The sequence below is a fragment of the Colletotrichum chrysophilum genome (genome assembly GCF_026319265.1).
Source record: "Colletotrichum chrysophilum strain AFK26 chromosome Unknown scaffold_7, whole genome shotgun sequence".
NCBI lineage: Eukaryota > Fungi > Ascomycota > Sordariomycetes > Glomerellales > Glomerellaceae > Colletotrichum > Colletotrichum chrysophilum.
This window is the reverse complement of record NW_026517294.1, coordinates 667,300-693,927: the sequence shown is the minus strand read 5'-3', so window position 1 is coordinate 693,927 and position 26,628 is coordinate 667,300. Positions and strand designations below refer to the sequence as shown.

At 51.8% G+C, this 26,628-nt stretch overlaps 6 protein-coding genes across 6 annotated transcripts; 3 read left to right on the top strand and 3 right to left on the bottom strand.

Moving 5' to 3' along the window:
• Positions 1 to 7,697: 7,697 nt before the first annotated feature.
• On the bottom strand, positions 7,698 to 8,162 carry COL26b_001697 (uncharacterized protein; the record flags this gene model as incomplete). Its single annotated transcript, XM_053174641.1, has 2 exons — positions 7,698 to 7,947; positions 8,020 to 8,162. The coding sequence occupies 2 exons, from the start codon at positions 8,160 to 8,162 to the stop codon at positions 7,698 to 7,700; spliced, it is 393 nt and encodes a 130-aa protein (XP_053041572.1).
• A 6,494-nt stretch (positions 8,163 to 14,656) lies between these two features.
• COL26b_001696 (uncharacterized protein) lies at positions 14,657 to 15,013 on the top strand (the record flags this gene model as incomplete). Its single annotated transcript, XM_053174640.1, has 2 exons — positions 14,657 to 14,877; positions 14,923 to 15,013. The coding sequence occupies 2 exons, from the start codon at positions 14,657 to 14,659 to the stop codon at positions 15,011 to 15,013; spliced, it is 312 nt and encodes a 103-aa protein (XP_053041571.1).
• Positions 15,014 to 15,760: 747 nt separating this feature from the next.
• Positions 15,761 to 17,349, bottom strand: COL26b_001695 (uncharacterized protein; the record flags this gene model as incomplete). The annotated part of the gene is made up of 3 exons (XM_053174639.1): positions 15,761 to 16,555; positions 16,611 to 17,202; positions 17,264 to 17,349. The coding sequence occupies 3 exons, from the start codon at positions 17,347 to 17,349 to the stop codon at positions 15,761 to 15,763; spliced, it is 1,473 nt and encodes a 490-aa protein (XP_053041570.1).
• Positions 17,350 to 19,413: 2,064 nt separating this feature from the next.
• COL26b_001694 (uncharacterized protein) lies at positions 19,414 to 20,827 on the top strand (the record flags this gene model as incomplete). Its single annotated transcript, XM_053174638.1, has 2 exons — positions 19,414 to 20,793; positions 20,819 to 20,827. 2 exons carry the CDS (start codon positions 19,414 to 19,416, stop codon positions 20,825 to 20,827), a joined length of 1,389 nt encoding a protein of 462 aa, XP_053041569.1.
• A 332-nt stretch (positions 20,828 to 21,159) lies between these two features.
• On the bottom strand, positions 21,160 to 22,225 carry COL26b_001693 (uncharacterized protein; the record flags this gene model as incomplete). Its single annotated transcript, XM_053174637.1, has 5 exons — positions 21,160 to 21,290; positions 21,353 to 21,463; positions 21,517 to 21,732; positions 21,785 to 22,066; positions 22,123 to 22,225. 5 exons carry the CDS (start codon positions 22,223 to 22,225, stop codon positions 21,160 to 21,162), a joined length of 843 nt encoding a protein of 280 aa, XP_053041568.1.
• A 695-nt stretch (positions 22,226 to 22,920) lies between these two features.
• Positions 22,921 to 24,558, top strand: COL26b_001692 (uncharacterized protein; the record flags this gene model as incomplete). Its single annotated transcript, XM_053174636.1, has 3 exons — positions 22,921 to 23,178; positions 23,232 to 23,735; positions 23,791 to 24,558. 3 exons carry the CDS (start codon positions 22,921 to 22,923, stop codon positions 24,556 to 24,558), a joined length of 1,530 nt encoding a protein of 509 aa, XP_053041567.1.
• Positions 24,559 to 26,628: the final 2,070 nt, after the last annotated feature.

Genomic DNA, 26,628 nt, shown 5'->3' with positions numbered 1-26,628 from the left:
AAAGACGGTTCCCGGTCTTGTTTGGCCGGAGATATGGTCGAATCCTGTCGCATCGTCTGATAATCCGTAGATAAACTCGTTTATGACGAAAGGCTTGATTGACTTGTTCTTTGGCATCAAAAGCCAGGCAGGCAGGCAGGCAGGCAGGCAAATCATCACCTCATCTCGCCTCGGCAGACACACGAAAAAAGCGACGCCAGGCATGAAAGATCCGGTTGCCGCAGCCCGTCAGCCAATTTTAGACACAAACTTCAACGGTCCCGGACGGCACGCCGCGGCGATCCCAAGCCATGGCGATGGGGGGCGGGCGGCTTCTGTTTGCGGCGCCCGGCAGCCTGCGTGCCTGCGTGCCTGCGTGAGTGACTCGCCTGGGAAGTCATCGCACCACATTTGCAGATGCAGCCGGCCTTGATCAACTTGAGAGCTGCCAGGTATCGCGTACAAAGTTTTAATCTTAATTCGAGTGCGTTTGTTTGTCTCCTTTGCGTGAAACGTGAGGATTGCTGGCGATCACTGGGCTGGCTGTTGGTTTGTGGTCGTGTGCTGTGGCTCGGGACTCGGCGAGAACGAGATTGGGACTTCGAAAACAGAGAAAGTGAACCAGGGCCCCATAGGGCCCACTTTACCCCAATCGATAACAGTCGAACAAAGGCCGAGATCACGAGGTGGCGGCACGACCTCCTTTTCCTCAGGCTTCGGCTGGCGATTGGCCCCTGCGACTCGTGCCTCGGCCGATTGGGGAAGGAGCACGAACCGCACCACCACGGGAGACTCAGAGTGGCTTCAACTTTGTGGATGTGGAAAACCGAAGTAAGGATCGCACTGTGCCATCGCAATGCCGAACGATACATCTACCTACTACCGCATTGCAGATGCCACCGCCATCACCTGCATCCCGTTAAATGCTGACACGAGATCTGGGATAGAAGGACACTACGCCATTGGCTCTACGCGGTGGACTAACTGTGCGGCGCAGACGACGGGCGAGACACAACACAACGTGCGGCTGACTCTTCTTCTGCCTGCGACAGTGGCGCAACCAACTGCTGGGAAAATACGAAGCGCCCTGCTGATGGGTAGCCGAATTCCAGTGCGGTGTAAGACGCCTGATTCAGCTGGGGCTTTCGATGCTTGACATGCCAATTGAAATGCCGTGTCGTGCCTTCCCTTCTCTTCCATCCTTCGCTCCTCCTGTCACTATCCGTCTGATTTGACAACAGGCAAGTGCGAGCGTGGCTGCATGCCTGCCATCAGTCCAGCGCGTGCTCCGCTCCTCCCCGTGCGGAGAAATAAAAGTGGCACACCCCAAAAAGCCAAGATAGAGACAAGCGTTCAGCCAATGGGCGCTAGCTTACGGCGTGGCCCGTGCTGGCATGTAACGTTTCCCTCGATTCCAGACGACCAGGAAGGAGCGTCGCAATTACTCTCTACCTTTCCTACTATCTTTTCAATCTGCAGCACGAGACCCTTTATCAAGGTTGAGTTTGGTTATCACAAGTGAAGAATCAAGGTGCGACGGGGACTCGAACCTTTTCTGCAGCGGGAGGCCAGTTGCATTGTTCACCTCCGACGTCGTGGGTTCGTTACACTGATAAGGCCCTGCTGCAGTGCGTCCCTGTCTTCTTGACTACCTGACAGCTACTGGCAGGTCGCACCGGGTCCAGGTACACTGCTCCGGGCCGTCTGTCAAAGTGAGCACCCAACCGTGCCGGCCGTCCGCAGCCCGGCGTCCAGCTCCGCCATACTCGGGCGCCGTCTGACTGCTTCACGACCCGGTCATGCGCACTTTGTATCGGCCCTTCCGTTCCATAAAACTATCACTTTACATGAAAACGTCCCCTCTTTCTCTCAAGACTGACAGCAATATCTTGATACCATCGTTACACCCTCCAACCCCCGGCGTATCTCAGCCGTAACATGCCTTACCCCACATTCCAACGTCCAACCGCAACAATCATCAAAGGTTACATTTCCCTAATCGGCCCCATTAAGTGTCCCCCAGATCAAACACGTGGGGCCTCTCTAGCGTGCAAGCACCATTCACTTGCTTTTCGATCGTTCCCCGGTCCGTGGTACTGGGTCTTGTACCCAAAGATTGGCATGTTGGTCGAGATGTGTGTCCAGAGGGGGGCTCGCCGCAACTTAGAGTAGGACTACCTGGATATCTTCTCACCTGAGGTACGGAGCTTTCAGTTGGGTCGAATGTTTGGCTCAGTAGATGGTTGTGTATGCCGCCCTATATTGCCGACGTCCTACTAACACCTGCACCGAAGCAGCGGCCAGCCCCACGCCCTGCCTTTATGAACCACGTTCCGTCCACCTGGTATCGAATTGGGTCATAGCTGAGTAGCTGACGCCGAATGTTTCCCACTGCCCGTCCCTTGAAGGCTAAGTTTACATGATCCAGCGTCTCCACGGCGATCTTACCTGACGGTCGCAATATGTCGCGAAGCACTACTAGGTCTCAGATGTCTTACCACCAAGGCCTTGAGTTGTGCTGAATCTTAACCAGCTTTCACGGAAGAAATGGTGGGCTGTTGAGATAGCAATGCTTTTGTGAGATGTCATTCTCTACGAACTAGCAGGTGAGCAAACACGGGAATGAACGAACGAAATCGAGTGTAAATAAACGATCCCAAGCCCGCAAACTCCATGAAACCCGACACCAAGTGAACACAGCTCACCCAGAAAGGTAGCCATCAAACTTCAAGTGATCCACGCTCCAAAGGTTGCCTCTTCCCCTGTCATTTAGGTCTGGACTCTGATCATGCTCATGCGGAGCCTAGGAGTCCCCAAGACTACTTCCCCCTAATGCGCGACGCTTCAGGAGACTACCGGCCACACTGTAGTCGGTTTCTCTGCGCCGTCGTTTGCCACTCCTTTTCTCGGTTCCTGCCTTTTCCAATAATTGAAGTATCACTTCGTTTCCCACTCTCCGTGCCATCTCGACAGCAGTAAGGTTCTGGCTATACCCTCCTAGCGCTTCGACATCTGCACCATGCTCTAGGCATTGGCGTACACATCTGATGGAACCCTTCTTAAGAGATATTTGTAGTGGGGTAAAAGGAGGAAAGCCGCTCAGTTTCTCGGGGTCCGCTCCTTTTTCCAAGAGAAGACACACGACTTCAGGAAAGTCTTTGTCTATGGCTAGATGAAGAACTGTCTGGTTGGGAAGACGATGTGAAGTCTTTGCGTTTGGATCTGCGCCGTATCGCAGAAGCTCTTGGGCGATTTCTGGCTGTGATTTGACAAGAGACTCGATCAGAAGACTGTGATCGAATAGAGGGAAGGAGGCATCAAACAGAATGTTTGGGTCGGCTCCTCTGCTCAGCAAAATTCGCGTAGGTTCGAGATGTCCACGATCGACGGCAAGCTTCAGTGCGCTTGGGCTTCCATGGGGGTGGAGCTCTGCGCCAGCTCCGAGAAGGCTTTCCAGAATATCTGTTTTCTGGACGGTCCAATGTAAAGAGCGTCTTCCAACAAATACCTGAAGAGTCTTCCAAAAGCCTGGGATAGTTGCCGTCACATCGGCTCCTTGTTCGAGGAGATATCTCGTGATTTCCGGAAACTCGCGCATGCACGCATTTGTCAAAGCGTTTCCGTATCGGCCACCCTGAGAGTTGACATCTGCCCCATTGTTTATCAGGAGCTCAATACTGCATTTATGACCGCTTATGACAGCGGCGCAGAGAGCGTTCCCATATCTCCCACCCTGGGCATTGGCATCTGATCCTTCATCCAGTAGAAGCTTGACGGTATTTGTGTGGCCTTTTTGAGCGGCAGCTTGGAGAGCGTGCTCAAAGGGGCCTCCTTTTGCGTTCAGGTTTGCGCCATGCTGCAGAAGCCATGCAACAACGTCATCGAAGCCTAATACACAAGCGGTATGTAGGGCGGTACCAAAGTAGCCGCAATCTGCATCGATGTCGACCCCCGCATCTATTAGAACTTCAAAAAGCTTTATATCTCTTCTCATCACGGCGATTTGAAGTGGGCCCTTTTCCAACCTTTTATCGCCCTCTAGTCTGCAAAGATCAGCTCCGTTCATTGCAAGAAGTTTCGCAATCCTTAGATTACCCCGCATACAGGAAATCCGGAAAGCACTCCCGTGGGCGGTATTGCCTTTGGTGTTGGGACTAACCCCGGCACCAAGTAGAAGTTGCACAATTTCTACTTGATCCATGTATGACGCGATTTCCAGGAGAGTCATGCAGGATTCCTCCTTGTCGCCGACGTCTGCACCACGCAGTATCAAAAGCTTGGCTGTTTCTCGAAGATCCAGTCCAGCTGCAAAGTGTAGGTTGCCTGTCTCGAGATCGCCAAGTTGGAACATATTTTCTAGTCTCTTCCTCATATGCCAAGGATGCCGTCTCCAGGAGCCCATTTCCAAGTCAACAGCCAATGCAGAGACTGCTTCTGGTGATATTTCAGCAGCTGCTGCTTGGCCAACCCATACGGACTCAGCATAGCTCGCAAACGGAAAGCTGGCCTGTTGATCGTGGTCTTTTTCATTGTCAAACCCCCCCGTTGGATGAGAGTGAAGGAGGTAGGATAGACAAGTGCGCACGATGTTCACGCTGGCACTACCGCCAATGAATGTGAATGTGGGGCAGTCGTAGTGAAGAAGGTATTCTTTCACCGACAAATGGGCCAAGTGAAGCTGGCTCTTCGTGGGCGGGTCCGCATGATAATAGCGCTTTCCTTCCGTGATTGATAAAAGGTTCGGACATAATCGAACAATATCTGCAGGACGAATCCGATCTGTCGGGGCAAACTTTCGGAAATCAGAACGCACGGCCACGATGTCGACAGCTGCCATGAGATCGAGCGGCTTGTCCAGATTTACGAGAAATTGGAGCAGACGAATGGCCTTGTCGTGGTATCTTCGTGGAATTCTTTCAATGCTTCGCCTGTATGTTTCCTGGATTGTCTGCGGCAAAGAATCCAGGACCTCTTCAATTTCCTCTGGGGAGAGGCAGCTGACAATGTCGTCAATTTGACAGGCTGCATAACGGAACCTATATACTGATCAACTTTCAAGTCTGTCGCGGTGGAACTCTCCCATACTCACATGCCGTCCGCCTTTTCGATCAGCTTCTCCGGAATCATGCTGACTATGGGGTGGTCTGGTGCGTAGGTGTGAAACCCTGGTCTATCTCGCAAGCATCCCTTGATGTAGGACTGGATGTCAATTTTGATGGCTTCCTTATCGAGATGCACCCTTTTTCCGGTCGATAAATTTGGACTGAGGCCAGTCAAAAAGGCAGCTTCCGGTCGTGCCGTGGTAATAATCTTGACGTGTTTGAGACTAGACGCCCAACCGAGATTGATGAGCCACTTGATTAGCTTCTCCTGCTCTTGATCCTCCTCATTGCATTCGTCTAGGGCATCCATCAAAATTACGGGACTTTTGACCCTTCCAAGAAAGTCTTGGAAGTGGTTCAGTAGGTCTCGAGTGTTGGGCGGTATCTTTCCGTCATCGTGGTTCCCTCGCAGTATGTCTAGTATCCTTGCGGGTTCTTCGAGGGAGCATAGTTGAAAGAGCAATGTCCTTATCAAGCCACCGACTGTGCGTTTCTGAGAGTCACTGAAGTCGAAAAAGAAGTACAGGATCACCCCGTTATGGCTCTCTTTGAGGGAGTCAAGAATAGTCGAACTCAAAACCGTTTTCCCGCAACCTCCAGGTCCATAGAGACAGAGATGTTGGCAACCGCCTGCCAACCACTCCTGGAATGGATCAGATTCCAGAAGCCATGTGCCAGTCCCTTCATATCTTTGATCTCTCGCGCGCTCTGCGTTGTCTGACGACTCAGCCGGGCAAAGCCACTCTTTGAGGTTGTGGGCACGTTGGTGTGAATCCATCGCATGCAAAATCTTACTTTGCTCTTTCTGGGTCGATGCGACTGTCTCGATGTTAGGCTTAGACTATTTAGAAGTCCTCATTTTTGACTTACCAGAAGTAATAAGGTCTGAAAGCTTCTTTTCTCCCTCAACTGATGTAGGATTAACCAATGCTAGAAGATCTTTTGTGTAAGCTGCTGCCACCATTGCTGCATAAGGCTGCCAGCTTGAGTTCTTGTGAGTGTCGGCGTAGTCGCAGATGCCGCGGACAACCAGACATGGGAAGTCATTCATGAGGCCTGCTGCTTCCATCTCGAAGCAAAGAACTCCTCGTTGAACCAACTTGTCCCTTTTCATGGCGTCCTTCATGACTTGATTAGATGATGCAATCAGACCGTAGTGAACGCTTGGGTTGTCGTCGTCCTCGCTTCGCGGATACCTTTCCACCAAATCCTTGGGCTTGATACTGCATGTGGCAACACAATCCCCGGGTAGGTTGTCAGGGTGTGTAACCTCAGGCCGATATAGTCTATCAGTGTCGTCTAAAGGGCGGGAGTATTTGTTTCTGAATGCTTTGCGGCGGCCTTTAAGAGCCTCGTTCACTTTATCATTCAGCCGAGGGCCTTCGAAGTCGTATCGTGCGTCGAGTGCAGCCGCCGCCGTCAACAAGGAAGTAGGCGGTTGATTCAGATGCCCGGTTTCCTGGAAATCCTCACCTTGTATCGATTTTCCGTAATCAAATTGGATGACACCGCCGCTGCCTTTACCGCGACTGCTGACAACGACGTCGCCAAGTCGGATATCATGTTCCTGGCTGGGAGCCCCTCCACCAATGCCTACCATCACACCAAGTCGAATCTGGGGGAAACTGCGTATCATATCCTTTGCTGTCGTAGCAGCAGTAGTTGTACCATACTCCTTTTGAGGCATAACGGCAATTACCACATTGTGTCTTCCAATTCTGCCGGTGACATAACTGTTGTTGTCTGAAATCTCCCTCGGTACATCATGCTGTTCATCTAGGAAGGCTTGTGCTGCGGCGGACTCCACGGATAGAGCGCATATCCATCCGATGGTATAGGAGTTCTTGTCTAATATTGGAAATGACATGGCTTTTGATAGGCTAAGTCGTCCGCACTACGCAGACACTGGATGAATTCGCTTAGTCTTCAACCGAAAGATGAGGGAGTACAGGCGACGTCCCTCAAGATCGCGCCAGGTTGGAATTCTCAGAACAAAGACACAGATTATCAAGAGCTTCTTGTTCTCTGAAACCCCACGTTGGCGACAGAAGGTGTGAGGATTCGAAGTTGCAGAAGATGGGCGGGGTAATCATTTTAGTGAGGTCCTGTGTCGATCCTCGCAAAATCTGCCTGCATGTCAGCCTTGCTTACTGGTTGCCGTGTGAATTTGGAATTCGCGCAAGCCAAACTTTTCAGTTACACAACTACTAGTAGCCGGCTCCAATGACGTGAATGCAGTTACAAATACAGCCAATAGTACCTCGCGTGTATGTAGTGTTCGCGGGGTTTCCAGCATCACTTGTAAGCATGGTTGGTCGAAAACATGAAGCTTCGCCACGATCTTAGCACCCGCACACGGGCATCCTGGAGATATTCTCTCTAGAGTCGAAGCAAATAACTTTTGGAATGCAATAATCGTGTGCATGTAATGGTAGGTATATCCCCCATCCCTGAATTTTCAGACAGCCTTGTACGAGTCGGACTTTGCGGTGCAGCAATATCACCATAAATAACCCGTTATACCATGTGTCCAATAACACAAAGAAAGAAGCGCTCCAGGGAAATTCTTGAGAGAGCCTCCTCCCAAGTTCAAATTGACAACAGCCAATCTGGATACTATGCGTAAACTTCGTCGCAGCTGAACCAAACATTCTGGTATTGCTGGCATCCCGACCCAGTTGGGCCACTGATCTGCTTCCAGTATCCACAACGTCCATTGTCTCCTCTGTCCCAGGTGACCGCGCAGACGCTGCCTTGACCCGCGCCTCCTGTGGCTTTCATGGTGCCTTGAGTTACTCCAGTACCGTATGGGAAGTCTCCAGACAGGTATTGACGAGGATCAGCCGCGGTCTTTCCAGGGACCCACCTGTAAAGAGATTTGGTCAGTATAAAATGCTTGACTGAAAAGCTGCTGACGTCGGTAATGAAGTGAACGTACATCTTGCAATTGCAATGGTCAAGGATGGGACCACCGCAACGCTTATCGACTGTGCCGTCCGCGGCCTTCTTGCAGAGGTCAACTGGGTTGGCGCATGCTGATGACGCAGCGACGAGAAGAAGGAAAGCCGACTTGAAGTTCATTTTCGAGGAAATAAGTCCAAGGGCGTTGGTTCGATCAGACAAAACGAGTGTGGGGATGAGCGGGTTGATCCTGGAGGTGCCGTAGCAAATGGTAACGGAATGCTCCTTTCTTTATGCTCCTTCATGTCAGGGAATCGCGGAAATGGCCGAGAATATACTTTCTTAAACACATTGCTGTCTGTATAGCTTACCAGCAGCAATTTATGTGGCGCACACGCTTGCATGTTGACACTGACTCGTAACAACCCTCACCTTAGTGATCACCGACTAATGGCTCATTTCCTTACGAGCATCGAGGACAACATTTCCATCGCAAGAACAATTTTGGAAGTCTATCCACCTGTTCTCATGTTCAAAGTCACTTGGAAATGTTGCTAAACAATGTCTATGTTAATAAGTCGCAGACATGCCCTGCGGGAATACGTATGGCCAATTCGCGAGAGCAGAACCTGCTACTTGGGCTTAACCATCCTTTCCCAAATTATGCAAGTGTCTTCAGAACAGCAAGGTGATGTCCCCGTGAATGAAAGATTTCAGAGTTTTCAACCTCATCAGCGAAGGTTAGCGAAGTTGAGGTCACAATCAATTAAGCATTTCCCTTGACAGAGGCATTCCACGACTACTGGGGGTAGGTGGAATGTGTTGTTCGGCCTGATTCCGAAACTCGGTCATTCGTGCAGCAAAGTTTTTCTCGCGATGTAAAAGACGCACACTAAATCATAGATGAAAGTTTACAGATCCAAGACTCCATAGAATAGGTCTAATTTGCGATACCGAGGCGAAGAAATCAACGGCTGTGCAGAGCTTTCGTCAACTTCTTTTAGTACTTAAGCTGTCGTTTTGTCGGTTGAGAATTGTTTGAGCTCCATGTTCCCGACCATCTGCCTCGGATTGTCATTCAAAAACAACTGCAAACATGAACAAGTTCTTCCTTCCCGTACTTCGGGTGCTCTTCATGGCGCTCTTCTGGCAGCTTGCTGTTGCGGAAGCGACTTGCGCGGATGCACCTGTTGAAATTACCCCCCTCTTCAGTTCTTGGACCTCATTGATCCGCCAACCCAGCGGAGTCTACCACGGAACACTGCAAGTCGGTGCCGCTCAGGGCCAACCCCCTAGGGCGGAATGCACATACAGCCAGCCGAGCTCGGCCAGCAAAGGCGTCGTTCAGTTCATCAGCCGCGCCAACTTCCGACAAATCATGTGCGTTGCTGAAGACAAGACTGATCACACTACGGCCAAATGCTTTTGGCTAAATGCTGGAGATACCTGCAAGACAAACATTCTGCTACGAGGCTTTTTCTTCATTGTAAGTAAATCATGAGAATATACTACAATAATACTGACTGCATAGGCTGGGCCAAAACTTTGATAACACAATGCAACCGCAACCGCATCGAAGATTGCAGTGGTATTTCTCATGCGAATCAAGCACTGCCTCTGGGGCTAGTGGGTACTATGATCTGCTTATTTTGGTATCACTGTTCGTGTGGGATAGATGTTACCATGCTGCAAGGGCTGGAAGATGGTCTGCTTCCACGTGGTTATCCGTCAAGCTGTCCTGCGGGGAAATCCACAGATTTGCTTTGGCTCGCGGGGTCAGATCTATTTGACAATATAACCAACCTTCGAGCTGTCCTTCGATTTCGATGATGCGCTTGATTGTGGCTGCGATATCTTTTCCTTGCTGTAGCACCTGCAGGATGAACTGGTTTTCCTTTTGCGCGGGCAATGAAACCGGCGGAGCTGGAGTGGCAGGAGTGGCGACGCCGACCGTTTTAGGCCCGATGGGTGTGTCCGCTCCGGTGGGTGAATCCGTCCCGGTGGATGAGTCCGGCGAAGAGTAGTTGCATCCGCAGCTTTAAGTATGAATCCACGACGATTGTTGACTCGTCAGGTAAGCTGCAAGTTTCAATAATAATATTTCGTTCCTGAACAGATCGTCCGACCCGCTCGGAGAAACAAGCTTTCAAAAGGAGGCACATCATCGGACCATTTAGCAGGGGACACCCACGTTTTCGCAATCAACTTTGGAGGCTTGACAGCTTGTTTACCCCACCCTAGAAAGCTTACAACAGTGCGCCCCATCATATTCGGGCTGAGCGCTCAGGGGGCGCTTTAACTGCAATACGAGCCCAAATTGTTTTCGGCGAATCCCTCATTATTCCCCAGTGAATAGCAGGAAGTGGCGGCGGGATGGCCGTAGAACTTAATGATAATAATAGCCTTCATCGTCACACAACGGGTGGGAGATCAACACGGAGAGGACTCTGGCTCCCCGCTAGTTTGCCGTTCATCCGATCTCAGACAACGATCAGCATGGTTCCTTAACATTAAGAATCCTTTAGGATTCCAGCAGATCCGAAGATCTGCAAGGTGAAGAGCAATATAAATATTGAGGTCTTGGCTCCCCGTCTTGTTCAATCTTGGCAGCACCTTCATCTCCGATTACGCAATTACGGAATTTAATCAAACTTGAACTTAACATTCGTTAAAACTATCACAAAAATGCGCACTTCCGTCGTTTCAGTAATTGTTGGCTTCGCTGCCCTTGCAGCTGCTAGCCCAATGCCAGAGCCTACCGCTCCACCAGCCGTGAGCGACTGCACAATTACCGTTACACACTTCGACCCTGGGTTCACTGGCGACTTCCAGCCGACGACGACGATCACACAGTACAACAGCACAGTCACTGTACCAAGCCCCGTCGACTGCCATGGCTGTGCTCACGTTACAACTGCCGACGCGCAGGCTCCTAACTGGGGTGGCCACGGACCCGCCTATGAGAAGGTCATCTACGTCCCGGCCACAGTGCCTACGACGGTGACGTCGCCGGTTTGCGCCACACCAACGGCTTTTTAGAGCAAGAATGGGGTTAATGAATGGTTGCAAAGCAATGGGATACAGGAAACAGACCATATTCAGGACGACATGGGATCCATCTGTTAGCATCCGGAGTTAAAGGTTTATTTGGCAGCTTGTCTTGTCCAGGGAAAGGGGAATTGCAAATTCAGAATATCAATAATAGCCCTTTGATGCATTTTTGTGTCACTTCCATGTCTCTGCCAGATTTTCCGCCATGTCTTTTCCGTGTTTGGTGGTACAGTGCAGCATATTACTTGCAAAATCCATGCGAACCGAGCTGGCCTCAGCAGTATTTAGATGAAAACCGTTTCCATTGGTACAGAATGTTCAGACTTCTATCTGAATCATCGCAAACATTGCAAGAAAACGTTCGGCATTCTAGTGCCGGGTTGCTTATGCTGACAACGGCCGAAGCGAGTAGGCCCGCGCCGGTGTCTAAGACAGTAACGCTCGCGTCGAGGCTCATCATGATCTACACGCCGGATGTCAGCATTTAGACGCAACCAAGCCAAGGAAATGAGAAACAGAAATCACCATTCATAGGTTCGAAGCTCAATATTCCTGTAACGTGTCACGCCGTGCAACTAACGGACTACTCGGGAGTTCAACGCTTGAATGCCCCCGCTTTGCAGCCTCTCGTCAGCTGTCTCTTGCTTACACGAGCCGGTGAAGATCCCGCTCTGCCTCCGCCTCAAGTCCTCCTCGATCTCATCAAGTGGAAAGAAATTCGGATCCTCGGCAACCATGGCGTCGAACTTCCGCTTGATGTCTTCAGGAAGCTCGGGCGAGTTTTCGCTATCGCTCAGCCAGATCCGGACGAGATGTCTAGGATTCGTGATGTCCTCGGTAAAGCCGCGGCGTGCATGTTGAAGGTGAAGATTGTTCACCCTAAATGGGTCTTAGTCAGAGGGAGAACGGGTTCGGGGAGGACTTGAAAGCAACGTACCATTCAATATCACCTACTTCAAGATCTGTCTTGAGACTGTACTCGTCGGCCACCCACTGCCAGCCCGCAAAGGCCTCTCGCTCTTCGAAGGACAATGGTGGATAATCAGCATCCCGATCGGGCATCTATTAATCGTCAATCACTGTAATGTGCACTTATCATATTCAAGACTCACCTCTCGGTAGCCAATGAAAGTCCGTGTCGAGAAATTGAGAAATAGGCGGCCGTCTTTGTTATGAATCAAGTGAACCCCATCGTCGGGTATGCCGTTGCTAAATATCGTGAGAACCTTCCAATTTGTGTTGGGGGATACACGTACGCTCTCCAGCGGAACCTCTTTTCGGCCAGAAGCCGGACAATGTCAGGTCGATGTATGGCAAGATGGCTGTACAATTGTCCAGCGCTGGCGATAGTCGATGCACCTCCGTGACCTGAAAGGCTCACAGCCATGAGTCCAACTACATCACTGCCGGCGTCGCTGTGAAAGAATTGTGCGTTGGTGTCTTGAGCAGAAACATAGATCTTTCCACGGTTTTCTGGGTTCAAATGTGAAATGCTCTGGCGATTGTCAGCAACCCATGGACGAAGGCGGCATGGATACTTGATACACACCTTGATATGGCATATGGCCCGGTCCGCTCCCTGATTGAGACGTCGATCGCCAATTCACGCGTTGATTCCGAGAAAAGCAATGATCTGGTCCGTCTTGTCATACTTCTGGACCGGGAACCCTTTGAGAATCTGAACCCCGATGCCGTTGTAGATTTCATCGGATACTCCGCGCAGCATTGGCCCGAGGATGGGAAGCTGAAAGTTCGATCGACCAATACTGGAAAGAAGAAGGGATTGCTTCTTCCAATTCTGTGCCGACAGGTATGAGATAGCCGTCTGGTCATTGAAATAGGGCGCGCTCAACATGCTCTCACCTTGATGGCAGCATCTATCTCATCGATATGCTCTTGGGAGAGGTGCTTGATGTACTTTTCGGCTGCATAGATTCGGCATTCGCCCTTTGTCTTTGTCTTACAAGTAGGTAACTTACGATGCTGCTCTAAATATTGACCAGTCCACGTCTGAGGCCCAGCAAATTGAGATGGCCACCCCTTTGGAATTGAGCCAAAGCTCGAGGTTTCGGGGTGAGCTGCATTTGCCTTCTCCCATTCAAGCTTATTGAGCAGAAAGCCTGGAGCGTCTGAATAGAGCTCGTACGGAATGATGTCGGCAGTCATGGCTGTATTGATAGGGGTTATTGCTGCCCAAAGACCTGGAGGCTCTGTCAGTTCCAAATGTTGCTCAGTAGTCCGCGGTCACACGCTCGTCATGTTAAAGGGCTTTTTCTCTGCATCGACCTCATGCTCTAGCGCATTGGAATCCAGGCCGCCCACATTCCGGACAATGAGCGATACTTGGTCATCAATTTGTCGGATGCACGATGGCGCAATTATCAGGATTGATGGTAAATCGTCCTAGGCGGTCGGTACGACACGGGTGTTGCGCGGACATGCAGCAAGCCGGCTTTCGGCGCCGGTTTCTGTTAATCGACCACCTCTTCTCCAATCATCAAATCTCTCTGCGTCTACTACCCAGGTGACGGAGAGCGTTGGCGTGAAAGACCGATCCACAATGCCGGCATTGCATCATTCCTTGGGTGCCATGGCATCAAGAATGGGCAGAACTAGATTGCTCCGCATCGCTTCTTCGCGCTCCTGATAAGTAATACGATCTGCTTGCTTCTTGTTCTAGCCCGTCGTATCATCTGCGAGGCCTTCCAACCAGATCTGCCAAATGGCTGACAAGTCCAGTTTGACTCCGGATCAAGATTTATCGCACACCAAGCGAGATGACATTGTTCATAATGTTGTCGGTGATGTGGAAGGGGAAACTGCTGGTCAGCGGAAACGTGGTTGGTTTCACCGAAGCGGTAGGTCTGCAGAACGAAAGCTTTTGCTGAAGCTCGACTTCTTCATTCTGTAAGTATACTGGGCGAACTCCACTTCCTTCACGTCAATGACTAACACTAGAAGCTCCTGGGCATGTTTCGGATACTTCCTCAGACTTTTGGATGCTTCAAATCTTCGTAAGTACTTACAAGCCTCTCTCTATCGTCTGCTTCTTACACAAAAACATCTAACCGCTATTTAAGGAAACGCATACGTGTCTGGCATGGAAGAGGTGATACTTAGAATACCACCACTCGTGACGATTTCCTGTGCTAATGGCAACAGGACTTGGAACTCTTCGCCGATCAATACAATTATTTTTAAACGTTGTGGACAATAGGCTACACCGTCGGAATGATTCCAAGCCAAATCATTGTTACCCATGTGCGCCCCTCGATTTGGCTCCCATCCATCGAGGTAACATGGGCTATCCTCACCTTCTGCTTTGCCGCTGTCAAGAACTACAAGCACATCTATGCCCTTCGACTCTTGCTTGGCCTCGCCGAATCTCCCTTTTACGTCGGGGGCATGACGCTTCTTGGAAGCTGGTACACTCCCAAGGGTAAACATCCTAGCTGCAAGCCCAGATATCCCCAACTAACGACTGAGCAGAGCTAGCCACTCGCGCTACCATTTTCTACTCGGCATCGTTCGCGGCCCAAATGTTTTCAGGATACCTTCAAGCAGCTGTGTACACTGGGCTTGACGGCGTCCATGGAATACCAGGCTGGAGATGGCTCTTCATCATGTGCGGAATCATCAACGTTCCCGGGGCGGTCTGGGGCTTCTTTGCTGTCCCTGATAGTCCGTATGACACGCGGGTCTTTTATCTCAATGAAAAGGAGCGAGAACTAGCAAAGTCGCGAGTGGTTGAGGTCGGACGCAAGCGGTTCGAGGGTGTGACGCTTAAGACATTTAGGAGCGTTCTCAGTCGCCCGTTTGTTTGGGTCTTTATTCTCAACTACATGTGAGTTGCTCATATGGGCAAATGTTTCTAGCTAACACGACGAAGATTCTTCTGCATCGATACCTACGGCCTCGATTTCTTCGCAATTTACCTAAAGACTCTCAACGAGTACACGGTTCAAGAGATCAACGTGTGAGTATTCGAAGAGTACGAAACACGTCCTTTGGCTGAAATGTTCCCAGCATCCCCACAGCCGCGTACGCAGTTGGTCTCGTCGGCACAATCTTGTTCGGCCTCTTATCTGACAGACTGGAGAATCGCATTTGGGTCGCGCTCATCATCACCTCCTTGAACTTTGTCACGTGTGTTGTGTTGGCCGTGGTTCCGTCAAAGGCGGGTGCGTTCTTCGGGTACCTCGTCAACCCGGCTACCCTCGCCTATGGGCCTGTGATCATCGTAAGCAGATTCTCATTCGTTTCTCTTTATACACAGATGCTGACTCGGGGGAAAGTCTTATCTTGGCGAAACCTTTGGCTCTTTGGCGGATGAGAGAGCTCTCATTCTTGGAATCGCTCAAGCCTTCGGTGCGACTTTCAACGCTTGGGTCCCCCTTCTCATCTTCAATACGGGGACACAGACGCCCTACTTTCGAGTAGGCTGGATAACTTCATCCGTTTGCGCCGTTGCTCAGGCTGGGGGTATACTGCTATTGGGTTACTTCGGTCGAAAGATTCGAAAAGCTACTGTTGATATCTAACTTGATTGCGTTGATTTACTGCAGCTGCAACAGTAGTCAGATTGGGTCTGCAACGGGTACTACATGGCGCGGAATGACGGGCAAGGCTTCTGAGAAGGCGTACAGGCTTTCAAAATGATGAAGATTCTAGAGGTCTATGTCTAGCACTTGAGTCTGACAGTTTAACTCCTCGGCCTGGTTCTGCGTTCATAGCAATTTCTCCTCCTCGCTTAAGCCAGCCTTCCAGGCCTTGTAATCGAAACCCAGTTGTTCCAAAGTCGTGACCTCGTGTCTCTTCTCACCAAGCTTTCTCGATGCGATCTTGATGAGCGGGAAACGTTCTCTCGTCCACCTCTTCTCATCATCCCAGAATGGCGGAATCTTGCCGACACCATCGTTCTCAAGGCCCTCACGCTTCGCAGCCTCAAGACTCCGAGCGTGAAGCATGTTGATGTAATCCAGGTCTTTCGGGAAAGCAAGGTTGTGAAGCATCTTGCTCTCTCCCTTATCTTTCAACATCTTCGCTTCCCATTCCCTCATCTCGGCGGTGCTCGGCAGAGGCAACCTGTCTGCCCATGCACGCGCAACGAAGGCAGCCTGGCCCTCGGCAACAGGGAACGGGACAATGCGTTGCGGAATACCTGCGAACGCCAAGGTCGGATCATCGATGTAGAGAAGGTGCTCGTACAGGTTGCGAGCGTAGGCACCGTCTGTGACGACTGGCGGCGAAAGAGCGCTAAGGAAAGGGAAGCTGTAGAAGTACCCCGTGCAGAAGACCACACCATCAACATCGGACTCAACCTCGCCGTTGGCGAGGCGCACCTTGCGGCCTTCTGGAATGAATTCGAGGATCTCGGGCACCATCTTGGCCCATGATGAGCGGTCTTCTGCTGGGGTATTCGGGGTGGTCTTTTCGGACACAATTATGGGGAGTTTGCAGACCGTGGAGATCTGGGCGCTTAAGTCGATGCCGGAAGCTGAGTTGCCGACGACGATTACTTTCTGGATGATCAAGTCAGTCCACGGTTCGTACAAGTGAATGTTGGATGAGACTTACCTTGCCCTCGTACTGAGAAGCGTTCCTGTAAAACTTGGAGTGGGAGATAGTGCCAGGGTGCGCCTTGTCAAAATCGGCGAGGCCTGGGATATCGGGAATGAAGGGGTCGTTGTAGTGACCGCTGGCGACCATTACGGCATCAAATTGCGATTTCGTTATCTCATTTGTCTTGAGATCTTGTGTTTCAATCTCCCAGCAGACTTGGCTTCCACTCTGTACCTTCTTCAAGCCCAAAACCTGCGTCGATAGTGAAATGATGGGCTTCAGTTCCTCGGCGTAGTCTTCAAGATACTTCTTCACGGTCTGGTGAGGGGGGAATAGCGAGGCAGTGGACGGGAACTTCTTGTCGGAATAGTTCATCAGCGTGTGCGGGATGTTGGTTTCAAGAAAGTCATAGACTGGCGACACGAACTGCTTGGCCTCATGACCTTCAACAGCAATAGCCGTGTCCGGGTTCTTTGTGGGCTGCGTTCTCGGGATGCTGAAGTCAATATCAATGACGCTGAGAGAGCTGTAGGTCCAAACGCCGCCGACGGTATCTCTTTGCTCGAAAATTTGGACTTTGGAAAACTTCGTCTCGGCCAAAAAGTATCTACAAGCCGGTAATTAGCATCGAGGTACTCCGGGGCTCGCTCGGTCGGACGACAGCTTACTTCGCGGCGGCGAGACCGCACGGTCCGGCGCCGATCACGGCGACCCGGTCGACATTGAGCTTATCCTCCGTGTACATGGGCGACATGGCTGCGGGGTTTGACCGGATCGGTGTGGGACGGAGTGTGGAAGAGTAGGGTTGGAGTGATGATGAGGGGTATCGTAGCGCCGATGAACAGCTCGGAGGAAGCCTGTGAAGAGAGGAGATGACGGACTTAAATGAGTAAACACCCGTGAAGAGTTGTCTACGCTGGTGAAAGAACATCAGGCGATTGCATTCCCATATTCTTCAGATTTCGGCAATAGGCACAAACCACTCATTCAGCTGGTGCAACCATGCTTTGCAATCGGACGAAAGGCCCGCTGGGATGGCGAGGCGAGAGTGATGGCCGACACTAATCGGCCTTGGCCCGACTGGCGCTATTGTACGAGTCGCGCGAACACTGAACTGTGTGGTGGGACTATTACATACACGCATCCTTCAGCCAGACTCCGGCTGCCGGAGACAAGCGGTCTTGGGACGAACAGCAGTCTCATGCAAGTCATATACTTCCCCGTCTTACAATTCTCTTGGCAGAGACTCTATCATTCACAGAGACATGAAGCTTCTGTTTTCCCATGTTCGCCAGTGATTGTAGTACGCACTTGTCTCCCATAAAGTCGCAATCCGGCCACCTAACCAGAAAAGAAAATTCTTCAGCAGTACTAAGTCCGAACGACAGATCCCCGACAGCGGGGCAAAACATGGGCCATCTACTGGACAATTGTCCCTGAAGAAAGAATTCTCATTCGTCGACCCCCTCAGCCGATAGAGATTGCGTGCTCTGCGCCCGTTCGAGTCGTGCTTCTGTTGATTGCTATCAAACTGACTGCCGAAATGCCTGGGTCGTGCTAGCTGCCGGCGCAAGGCTTGAAAAAAAATATGCTATCGGATCTGCGCGGACTGGACAGCCTGGCTGGAGTGCAACGCTGAAAGGGGGGAGAGAGGAAAGATTCGCACTCTGCGAAGATGCTGCGTTCTTTACGTCGACATACGTGATAGAGATAGGAACGGATTGTTGCAGCATTACCACCACGTCGGAAGGGCCTGGCATCCATCCATGGCCTGAAGAGCAGCTCAGCATAATAGCGGAGAGAGCCCCGACTCCGACTCAGATCGCCCCCACGACTCCTGGATTCCAAGCCATTCGATCCCCCCTATCATCTATGCGCCTGCGACGCGCCCGCGCACAGTGACCGACCGACCGATCGTCCCCCTTCCGACTCGAGACGGGCGTTGCGTCGGCGTCTCGCCGTCTTCACTGGCAAAGCCGTCGCAATGTCTCCCGAACAGATCAAATCCAACATCCACCGCTTCCGCGTCCGACGAACATCCCCATCGTCTCCATCCACTCTCCGCCGCTCGGCTTCTCCGCCCGTGCTGCCTCGCGCATCTCTGCCGCCACCGCAGACATCACCAGTGCCAGCTGGAGGAGCCCCGGATATCACTCCCGATGTCTCATCTTCGGAAGTCGTCTCGGCAGCCGTAGGCACGACGTCTCTGCCGCCCCCTACGCCTTCGATACTGCCAAGTCCTATTGCTGCTGCCCCTGGACTTCCTTCGGGCAGCCCTGTTCCCAATGTCGCCAACGCCACCGCCTCGGCAAACACGGGAGTGGCGGCGTCCTCGCCTAAGGCGCCCCGCGATATTCCCGCTTGCGACCGGTGCCGTGCTTTCAAGAAGAAATGCTCACGCACGTTTCCCATCTGCACGTTGTGTGCCAATGCTGGACACAAGTGTTCTTTCTCCACACCAGCCGCGTCGACGGCAGCTCAGACGCATCACCTGAGGGCGAGGATTGAATGGTTAACACGGTATATCAACGAAAGCCACCCGGTACCTGGAGGCGGGGTTGAGCATCTCGATACCGGAACGGACCTTGTTTCGCTCCTAGGGTCTTCACCGGGTGCTCTTTCTCAGCACCAGAGCCAGCAATTGGATATCAACCCATCAACGCCGGCGAATGGAGCCACGCCTGGGTCCGCGAGTGTGGGGAGCAACCGAGGAGATGGATTTCCGATACACGGCAACACCGGGTCGGTTGTCTTTGACCAGCGAAGCTTGGCCGTGAACGTGGACTCGGAATCGCCTTCATCAAGAGGGAACGACCACATGCGTGCTCTTCTTCAGCCGGCACCAGAGCCAGGGAGGATACTTGGCATCGAGTCTATCCGGGATGGAGGCTTCTCGTCATCGAGTCTGCCGCGGGATGCCATTGCTCGTCGATTTGTGGACGCCTACTTCAGGAACGTGAACCGAGCATATCCGTTCGTGAACAGGTCCAAGGTTCTCAGAGATCTGGAGAACTTGGGCGAGTCTTCCAAACGGCGGCGAGACTCAGATACAACCTTGCTGTACCTCATCATGGCTATCGGGTGCACTACACTACAGAGAGCAGGCCAGATTCCCAACGACACGACATCCAAGTTTGACGTGGCTTACGCCGACATTATCCAAGAATGTCTAGCTCGTGAAGACCTCGAATCGATTCAGATTCTGGTCTTGGTGGCGCTGTATTCTCTCTTCGACCCCAAGGGCATTTCAACATGGTCAATAGCTGGCATAGTCTCCCGACAGGCGATGTTACTAGGCTTAAGCCGCAGATCTTCCGAGGACAAGACGCTCTCTGCGATGAATATCGAGCTGCGGCATCGTCTTTTCTGGAGCATCTACGTCCTGGATCGGATGATGGCCATTTCGCTGGGCTTGCCAGTGGCCCTTATTGACGAGAACATGGATGTTCCATTGCCCGGGCTGACGATTGAAGAATTCGCCTCTCCAGATCGGCAACATTTTGCATCTATCCTCCAGACAAACCGTCACGTCATCCAGCTGAGGCAACTAGAAGATCGAATTCTTCGCCAGATTCACACACGAAAGCAGTCCGACGTCGCTGCTCTTTCCCAGGCTGACCGCCGTGCCATTGTCCAGGACATCAGATCGGAGATAGAGAACTGGTACAGCAACGGCTGCCTTGTGTCGCCATTGGAACCAGACAACGTGCCGATCCATAATTCAGTCACCTGGTTGAGTGCGCGTTACTACCATCTTTTGCTCCTGCTTCACTATCCCTGCCACTTCAACTCATGCGGCTCCATTGTGTCTGCGGTCGAGCTCTTACGCTTCGCACAGAAGCATCTTCAATCGACCTCGGTCCTTCTCCAGCAACGCCAGCTGCCACTGAACCGCGTTACCCTATGCCGTTTGTTCCCTGTAGGATTGGTCCTTATCCACAGCTTCATCGCCTGCGCCGCAGAGTGCACGTCCTTCTCGGCCAGGGATGAGGTCGCCGTGATTGTCAGCATCCTCGAAGCCTTCCCCGAAGGCTGGACCCACGCGCGACAAGCAGCACACGTCTTCCGCCAGTTCATGAGTCTGATCTCAGGCGTACCCAACAACGGCTACACCACTCTTCACTTCCCCGGCAGCAGTAACAACATGTATGGCAATAACGGACAGATGACCTCGTCAAGGGAGTCATACCAGGCGATGGTCCGTCCAATGATCACAAGTCTAGTCACTCTGATGCAAGAAGTACTTGGGAGGTCTACTTGTTACGCTTTCCATGAATGGCCCGATGATTGCGCCGGCCAGCCACCTACTACGACGGGCTTCAGGGGGCAAGCTGCTTTCTCGCCGACAGGAACACGACACTCGGCCGTCGCGGGAAATGAGGACTCTGCTATGGACTATGGATGGGGGTCGTTGGAATTGGGATTTCTTTGAATGCTTGTAGCTACCGTCGTCCTTTAGCGTTGCACCCCTGCTTTCAGATACCACGCGTCTTAAATTGAACTCAACAGTCATTCCTGAGCTGCGACGAAGTAGGAACCATCAAAATAATTGACGTTCCTGGATTTAAATGTTCAAGTGTCTCCGGATCTTAGGGAGCACCACTTCCGGCTTCTCCGCGTGCACTCCATGATTCGCGTTCTCAACCATAAACAACTCAGCCCCAGGGATCTTCTCGGCAATCAACTTCGAGTTTTCTGTACTCGATGTCAGCTTGTGATTTACTCTGGTTGCTAACGAAATTTTCAGTCACGCTTACCTGGAGGGCAGATCCAGTCCTTGTCACCGACAACCACCAACGTCTTGGCGGTAATCTGTGCCAAGCGGTCTGTGTAGTCGAAGTACTTCTCCTTCTCTGAGTATAGATCATCTAAAACATGGTCAATTTACTAAAACGATTCTCCGCTGGCATCATTGGCTTACTGTGCGATTCAGCCACATAAACGCCGTCCAGATTGCTCTTCAGCGCCGCATCCGGGTCAAAGACCTCCCGATAGAGTGGCATCATGGCGAAATAGATCAGCTGGAACTCACGATCACTCTCGTAAGCTCCGAAGACCTTGTTTCTCAGCATGTCAACAGAGAAGCTGGGAACTTTATGTATCCTCTCTTCCAGAGTCTTGATCGCCCCGGCCTCATCTGTATGAGAGAGTCAGTCATAATAGCAATGGTGCGTAGCGCAAGAGCTCACGGTGATGAGATGCAGCAGTGCCTCTGAGAATCAAGTGCGAAACTTTAGAGGCGTATTTGATCGCATATTGCTGCGCCAGAAAGCCGCCGAAGCTTCCACCACAGATGATGACTTGCTTATCACCGGCAAAGTGCTGCCTTACGCCTTCGATGTCGTCCACGATCTGCTCGAATGTGTACGGCTTGGTCAAAGAGCTTTGCCCATGTCCGCGGTAATCGAATGACAAGACTCGAATCTTGTCACTTAGCTGGCTGTAGACCTTGAAGTCCGACCGATGATCACCTGAACAGCTGTTAAGCCGTGGAAAGTCACTGACAATAGAGAGGGCCCAGGCTCACCCATTCCCCGGCCACCGTGAAGAGTTATCATGAGAGGTGCGTTCTCTGGACCGGCAACACGGTATGCCAGTCGGGCACCGTTGATATCTACGAATTCAACCATGGTGAGACACAGTCCGGCGGGTCGGTTGAGTCAAAAGTCGGTGAGTTCAGCTCGATGCTTTGTTTTCAATTGAGTTGACACGCAACCGATATGCAAGTCTGGAAACCAGTCAACATCATGCCAGACGGCCAGGACATTGAATCACGCCTTAGCAGCGACATCTGAACCAACTCACCTGCCGCACTGAAAGCTGAAGCAGTGGGGTTTCGGGCTTTCAGAAGGCGAATGGGGGATAAGCCGGGGACTGCTGCGCGTACGAGTAAGGGTCCGACGACCGGGCCAGCAACCGGAAAGCGTCCGACACAAACTACCCAAACGGGTAAAGAGGCAGGCCCCTCCCCGATACCACCATCAAAGGGACAAATCCACCGCGCGGCACCGGGGTAAAATTGTTGTTTTGGCGTTCCAAGCACCTGGTCTTTTGCAAAATGTCACTGAGCGGACTGCCGATGTCGTGCTCGACCCAGAAAAAATCGTTATCCAATCATTGTCGGGCTATCGGCCGCCTGGAGAACGGTTCAGGAGAGCGGTGGCTGTCATAAAGATCTGCTGCCCAGTCACCCCCAAACCTTCACCTTCTGTTAAGGGCCTCACCGAGCAGCATTCCTGGCTCTGACGCGTGCGTTGTGCGAAGCGGTGCTTCTCCTTGTGTCCGAATACCCGAGTCATTCGCTCGTCACGCAGCCGAGTCAAACATGGCGCGCCTCGACAACAACGCGTCGAACGCGATCAAGGCGGTCGACCCGGTCGACCGGGCCCACGACAAGGACGGCATTTCGACGACGTCCGCCGCCGCCGCTGCCGATACCAAGCCGGAGCCCCCACAAGAGCCTGAGCAGGCCGGGTGGTTCCACTGGCATGAGCCGGGCACATCTCCTGAAGAAAAGAAGCTCATCTTCAAGCTCGACTGGTTCCTGTTGAGCTTTGGTTGCTTAACGTATTTTATCAAACAGGTACGATGCCTCCGCTGAGGTTTTCAGGCTCACCGCTAATCTCACATCGGCAGCTCGACCAAAACAACATTTCAAATGCTTATGTGTCCGGCATGAGCGATGAGCTCGGCTTCGGCCCCGGCAACGAGCTTTCTTGGATGAACACATACTTCAACATCGGCACCATCATTGGCGGGTCTTTCGCGAACCTGATCATCACCGTCGTCCGCCCTCGCTACTGGTTGCCAGGCTGCCTCTTTGTGTGGTCGCTTTTCGTACTGTTTCTCTTCAAGTGCAACAGCGCGCACCAATTCTACGTCCTCCGCTTCTTTATCGGCCTGTTCGAGTCCAGCGCCTGGCCGGGTGTGATGTTCACCCTCGGCTCTTGGTATCGCAAGAGCGAACTTGCCCGTCGTTCTGGTCTGTTTGTCATGAGCGGCGTCTTGGGTCAAATGTTCTCTGGATACCTGCAATCCGCCCTTTACACCGGAATGGGCGGCAAGGGAGGTCTGTCAGCGTGGAGATGGCTCTTCATCTTTGACTTCATCCTCGCCATTCCAGTCGTTATCTACGGCGTTGTAAGTTGACAGTTCCTACCGCGCTCTAGTATGCATGTGCTAACTTTTCTGTCAGATTTGCTTCCCTGACACTCCACACACCACCCAAGCCTTCTATCTCAGCGACTGGGAGAAGGAGCGTGCCCGCCAGCGCATCGAAGAAGAGGGCCGCAAGCCCGTCGGTAAGATGAACTGGTCCGTCATCACCCGCGTCTTCGGCTCATGGCAGGTCTACGCCTTCACCGCCGCCTACTGCTTCTGGACCCTCACCTGCGGCTCCTACATCATCCAGTACTTCACCCTCTACCTCAAATCTACTAAGATGTACACGGTGCCTGAGATCAACAACATCCCAACCTGCGTCGGCGCAATCAACTTCGTCTTCATGGTCTCGACGGGCTACATTGCCGACAAGATGCGCAGTCGTGGCCCGATCTGTTTCGCAGTCGGCTGTCTCCTGACCTTCGTCTACGCCGTTCTCACTGCTTGGACTGTTCCTCATATGCTTCGGATGGCTGTCTTCATCCTCGCCGGATGTTACGGCTGCTACACGCCTCTGCTGGCGGGTTGGGCCAATGAGGCATGCGGTGGCGACCAGCAGAAGCGTGCTTTTGTCTTGGGTTTCATGGTTTCTGTGGGACAGGCCGTCGTCATCCCGTTCCAGCAGCTGCAGATGCCCAGCGGACAGGCTCCAGCTTTCGTGAAGACACATGGATGGGGCAGCGCTCTTGCCTTCGTCATCGCATTGACAGTTTGGACCGGTGTTGGACTTCCCTTATTGCAGAAGTGGAGGGAGTCGAGAGTAAAGGTTAGCACTCATGAGAGTGACAGTGATGAGGCTTGAGCTTGCGTCTTATGCGATATGTGCGACTAAGAACTATGGACTCGCAACGAAAATAGGGATAAAGCTAGTGTGTAATACAATATCTGGGACAACAATGTGTTCAGTCTGTCTTCATTCTATGCTCAATCGATCTTTTGCGCTTCCCATCAAATGCTATGCCAGTTGACCGTATGCTAGTTCAGATGTGCCCGGTTACCAACAAACGCCCGACTGGGTATGCCCGAAACTCGCAATATCGGTCCACCCTGGCGCCGTCTTTGTGATGTTCATAATGACGCTAGCGCAATGACCAGCATGCTCCCACGCATGCACTACCATGTCTGCCTTGGTTCCAAGATTCAAAGATGCGGCTGCCTGAAGAAGCAAGTACATGCAATGCGTCATATGATGCCCCACCGTCGTCCACGCTGGCGTCAAGATATCCAACCCATTCAGCTCTTCCTCGGATATCTTTGCCCCAGGCTTACCGCCCTCGTCTCTGTAGAAGACGAACTCTGGGACATCACCGTCCAGGGCCTTGAAGACAGCCTCCTTCGCCGGTTCAAAATCAGCCGCGCAGTGTTGCGACATCCATCTGTTGTGAAGTTTGTTGAACGTGCATCCTCTTTTCTTGGCTTCAGCTGTTGTTGGACCGCACCAGTAGTGACCGTCAGCTACTTCCGCTTGTTTCATCCATTTCAGGACGTTGTCTGTGCCTTCGTGTGGCTGGGGATACCGTGGAGGCGGCTTCGAAGGGAACAGAAACCAGGTGATCAACAACAGTACTATCAAGAGTCCGGAAAAGCATTGCCATCTTCGTATCGCGGTATCTTTTCTTCGGAGCTCCAAGGTAAGTGCAGATTCATCTTCTGTTTGCCCATCTGCATCTTCCACTGGTGTGTAATTGGAGTTTCTCAAGAATGAAATTGGGTTCCAATATCGTGTGCCCCTTTGCCTGTCGGCATTGGAGTCTCCGTTTAGTGCATTGTACATTTCGGAAGGTTTCGAATCCTCGTCTTCGTCGTATGTACCCATTGTGTGTATGGGTGATTGCTATTCGGTTGGAAGGGCCTAAAGTCAATTATTAGTCGACAGTTTTGACCATTTGAGTATTCTATTAAAAGTTTCCATGCCTTGAATTTGTATCAAAATCAACAGCCAGGAGAGTTCAAACTTACGTTGGCCTTTGAGCAAAATCAACGACTGCCAATTTATTAGCAGGAGGGAAGGAATCGCCTACAAAGGGTCTTTGACAATGGTGGCCAATGACGCAGCGACCTCCAAACTTATGAACAGCCCATCATTTTGCTGATAGGGTGCTGCTATCCTGTAGGACCCTTGTCGGTCTCTCGCTGTGACATTTCGGACCGAGAATCTGAGGGTTCGGACCGCCCATGCAATCAATCTAACCCATTCAGAAACCTTGATTGACATCTCTCATTAAGGTCAGCATTCGAAGCAAGACACTTCTTGATTTTTGGCCTCGCGTTCGCAATTGACTCGTCTCGAATGGGCAGCTAGTAAAAAATACGCAAATGGTATGCACCAATTGAGAAAGTCGAGTTCTGTGAAATCCGAAGGAATGGGACAGTTGTGGAAACAGTAATCTTAAAGAACAAGCGCCAGAATCGACATGGAAATTTTCCACGTTTTCTTTCACGCCTAGTTGAAAGGTGCTGCTACTGCCCTTTTGACAATCACGGTCTCGTCGTTGGTGCACAATTAGCCATAGGCCGGAGGTGCATCACCTGCCATGTCGGCGAGACTGGCAGGACGTGAGTCGCACTCTGGACAGTCACTCCACGAGACTGCAATCTAAGCGGCGGGTGCAGATGCATCGCGCCCAAGCCATGTCCCTCAAATCCTTGGATACTATTTCTCAAAGTCTAACCCATGACGGACCTCTAAATACATCAGAGACTTCACTCAACCCCCGATCTTCGGCAGCTGAATGGGTTGAGGTATGCGGGGAAGGGGGACTCGCAGTGAAGCGGAGGGAACGCATCCCTGCTGATCTCTCCGCATCGTTCTCTCATTTTCATTACCGCATTGGGAAAGGCTCCTGGTCGCTGCACAACTCCACATCGCTGC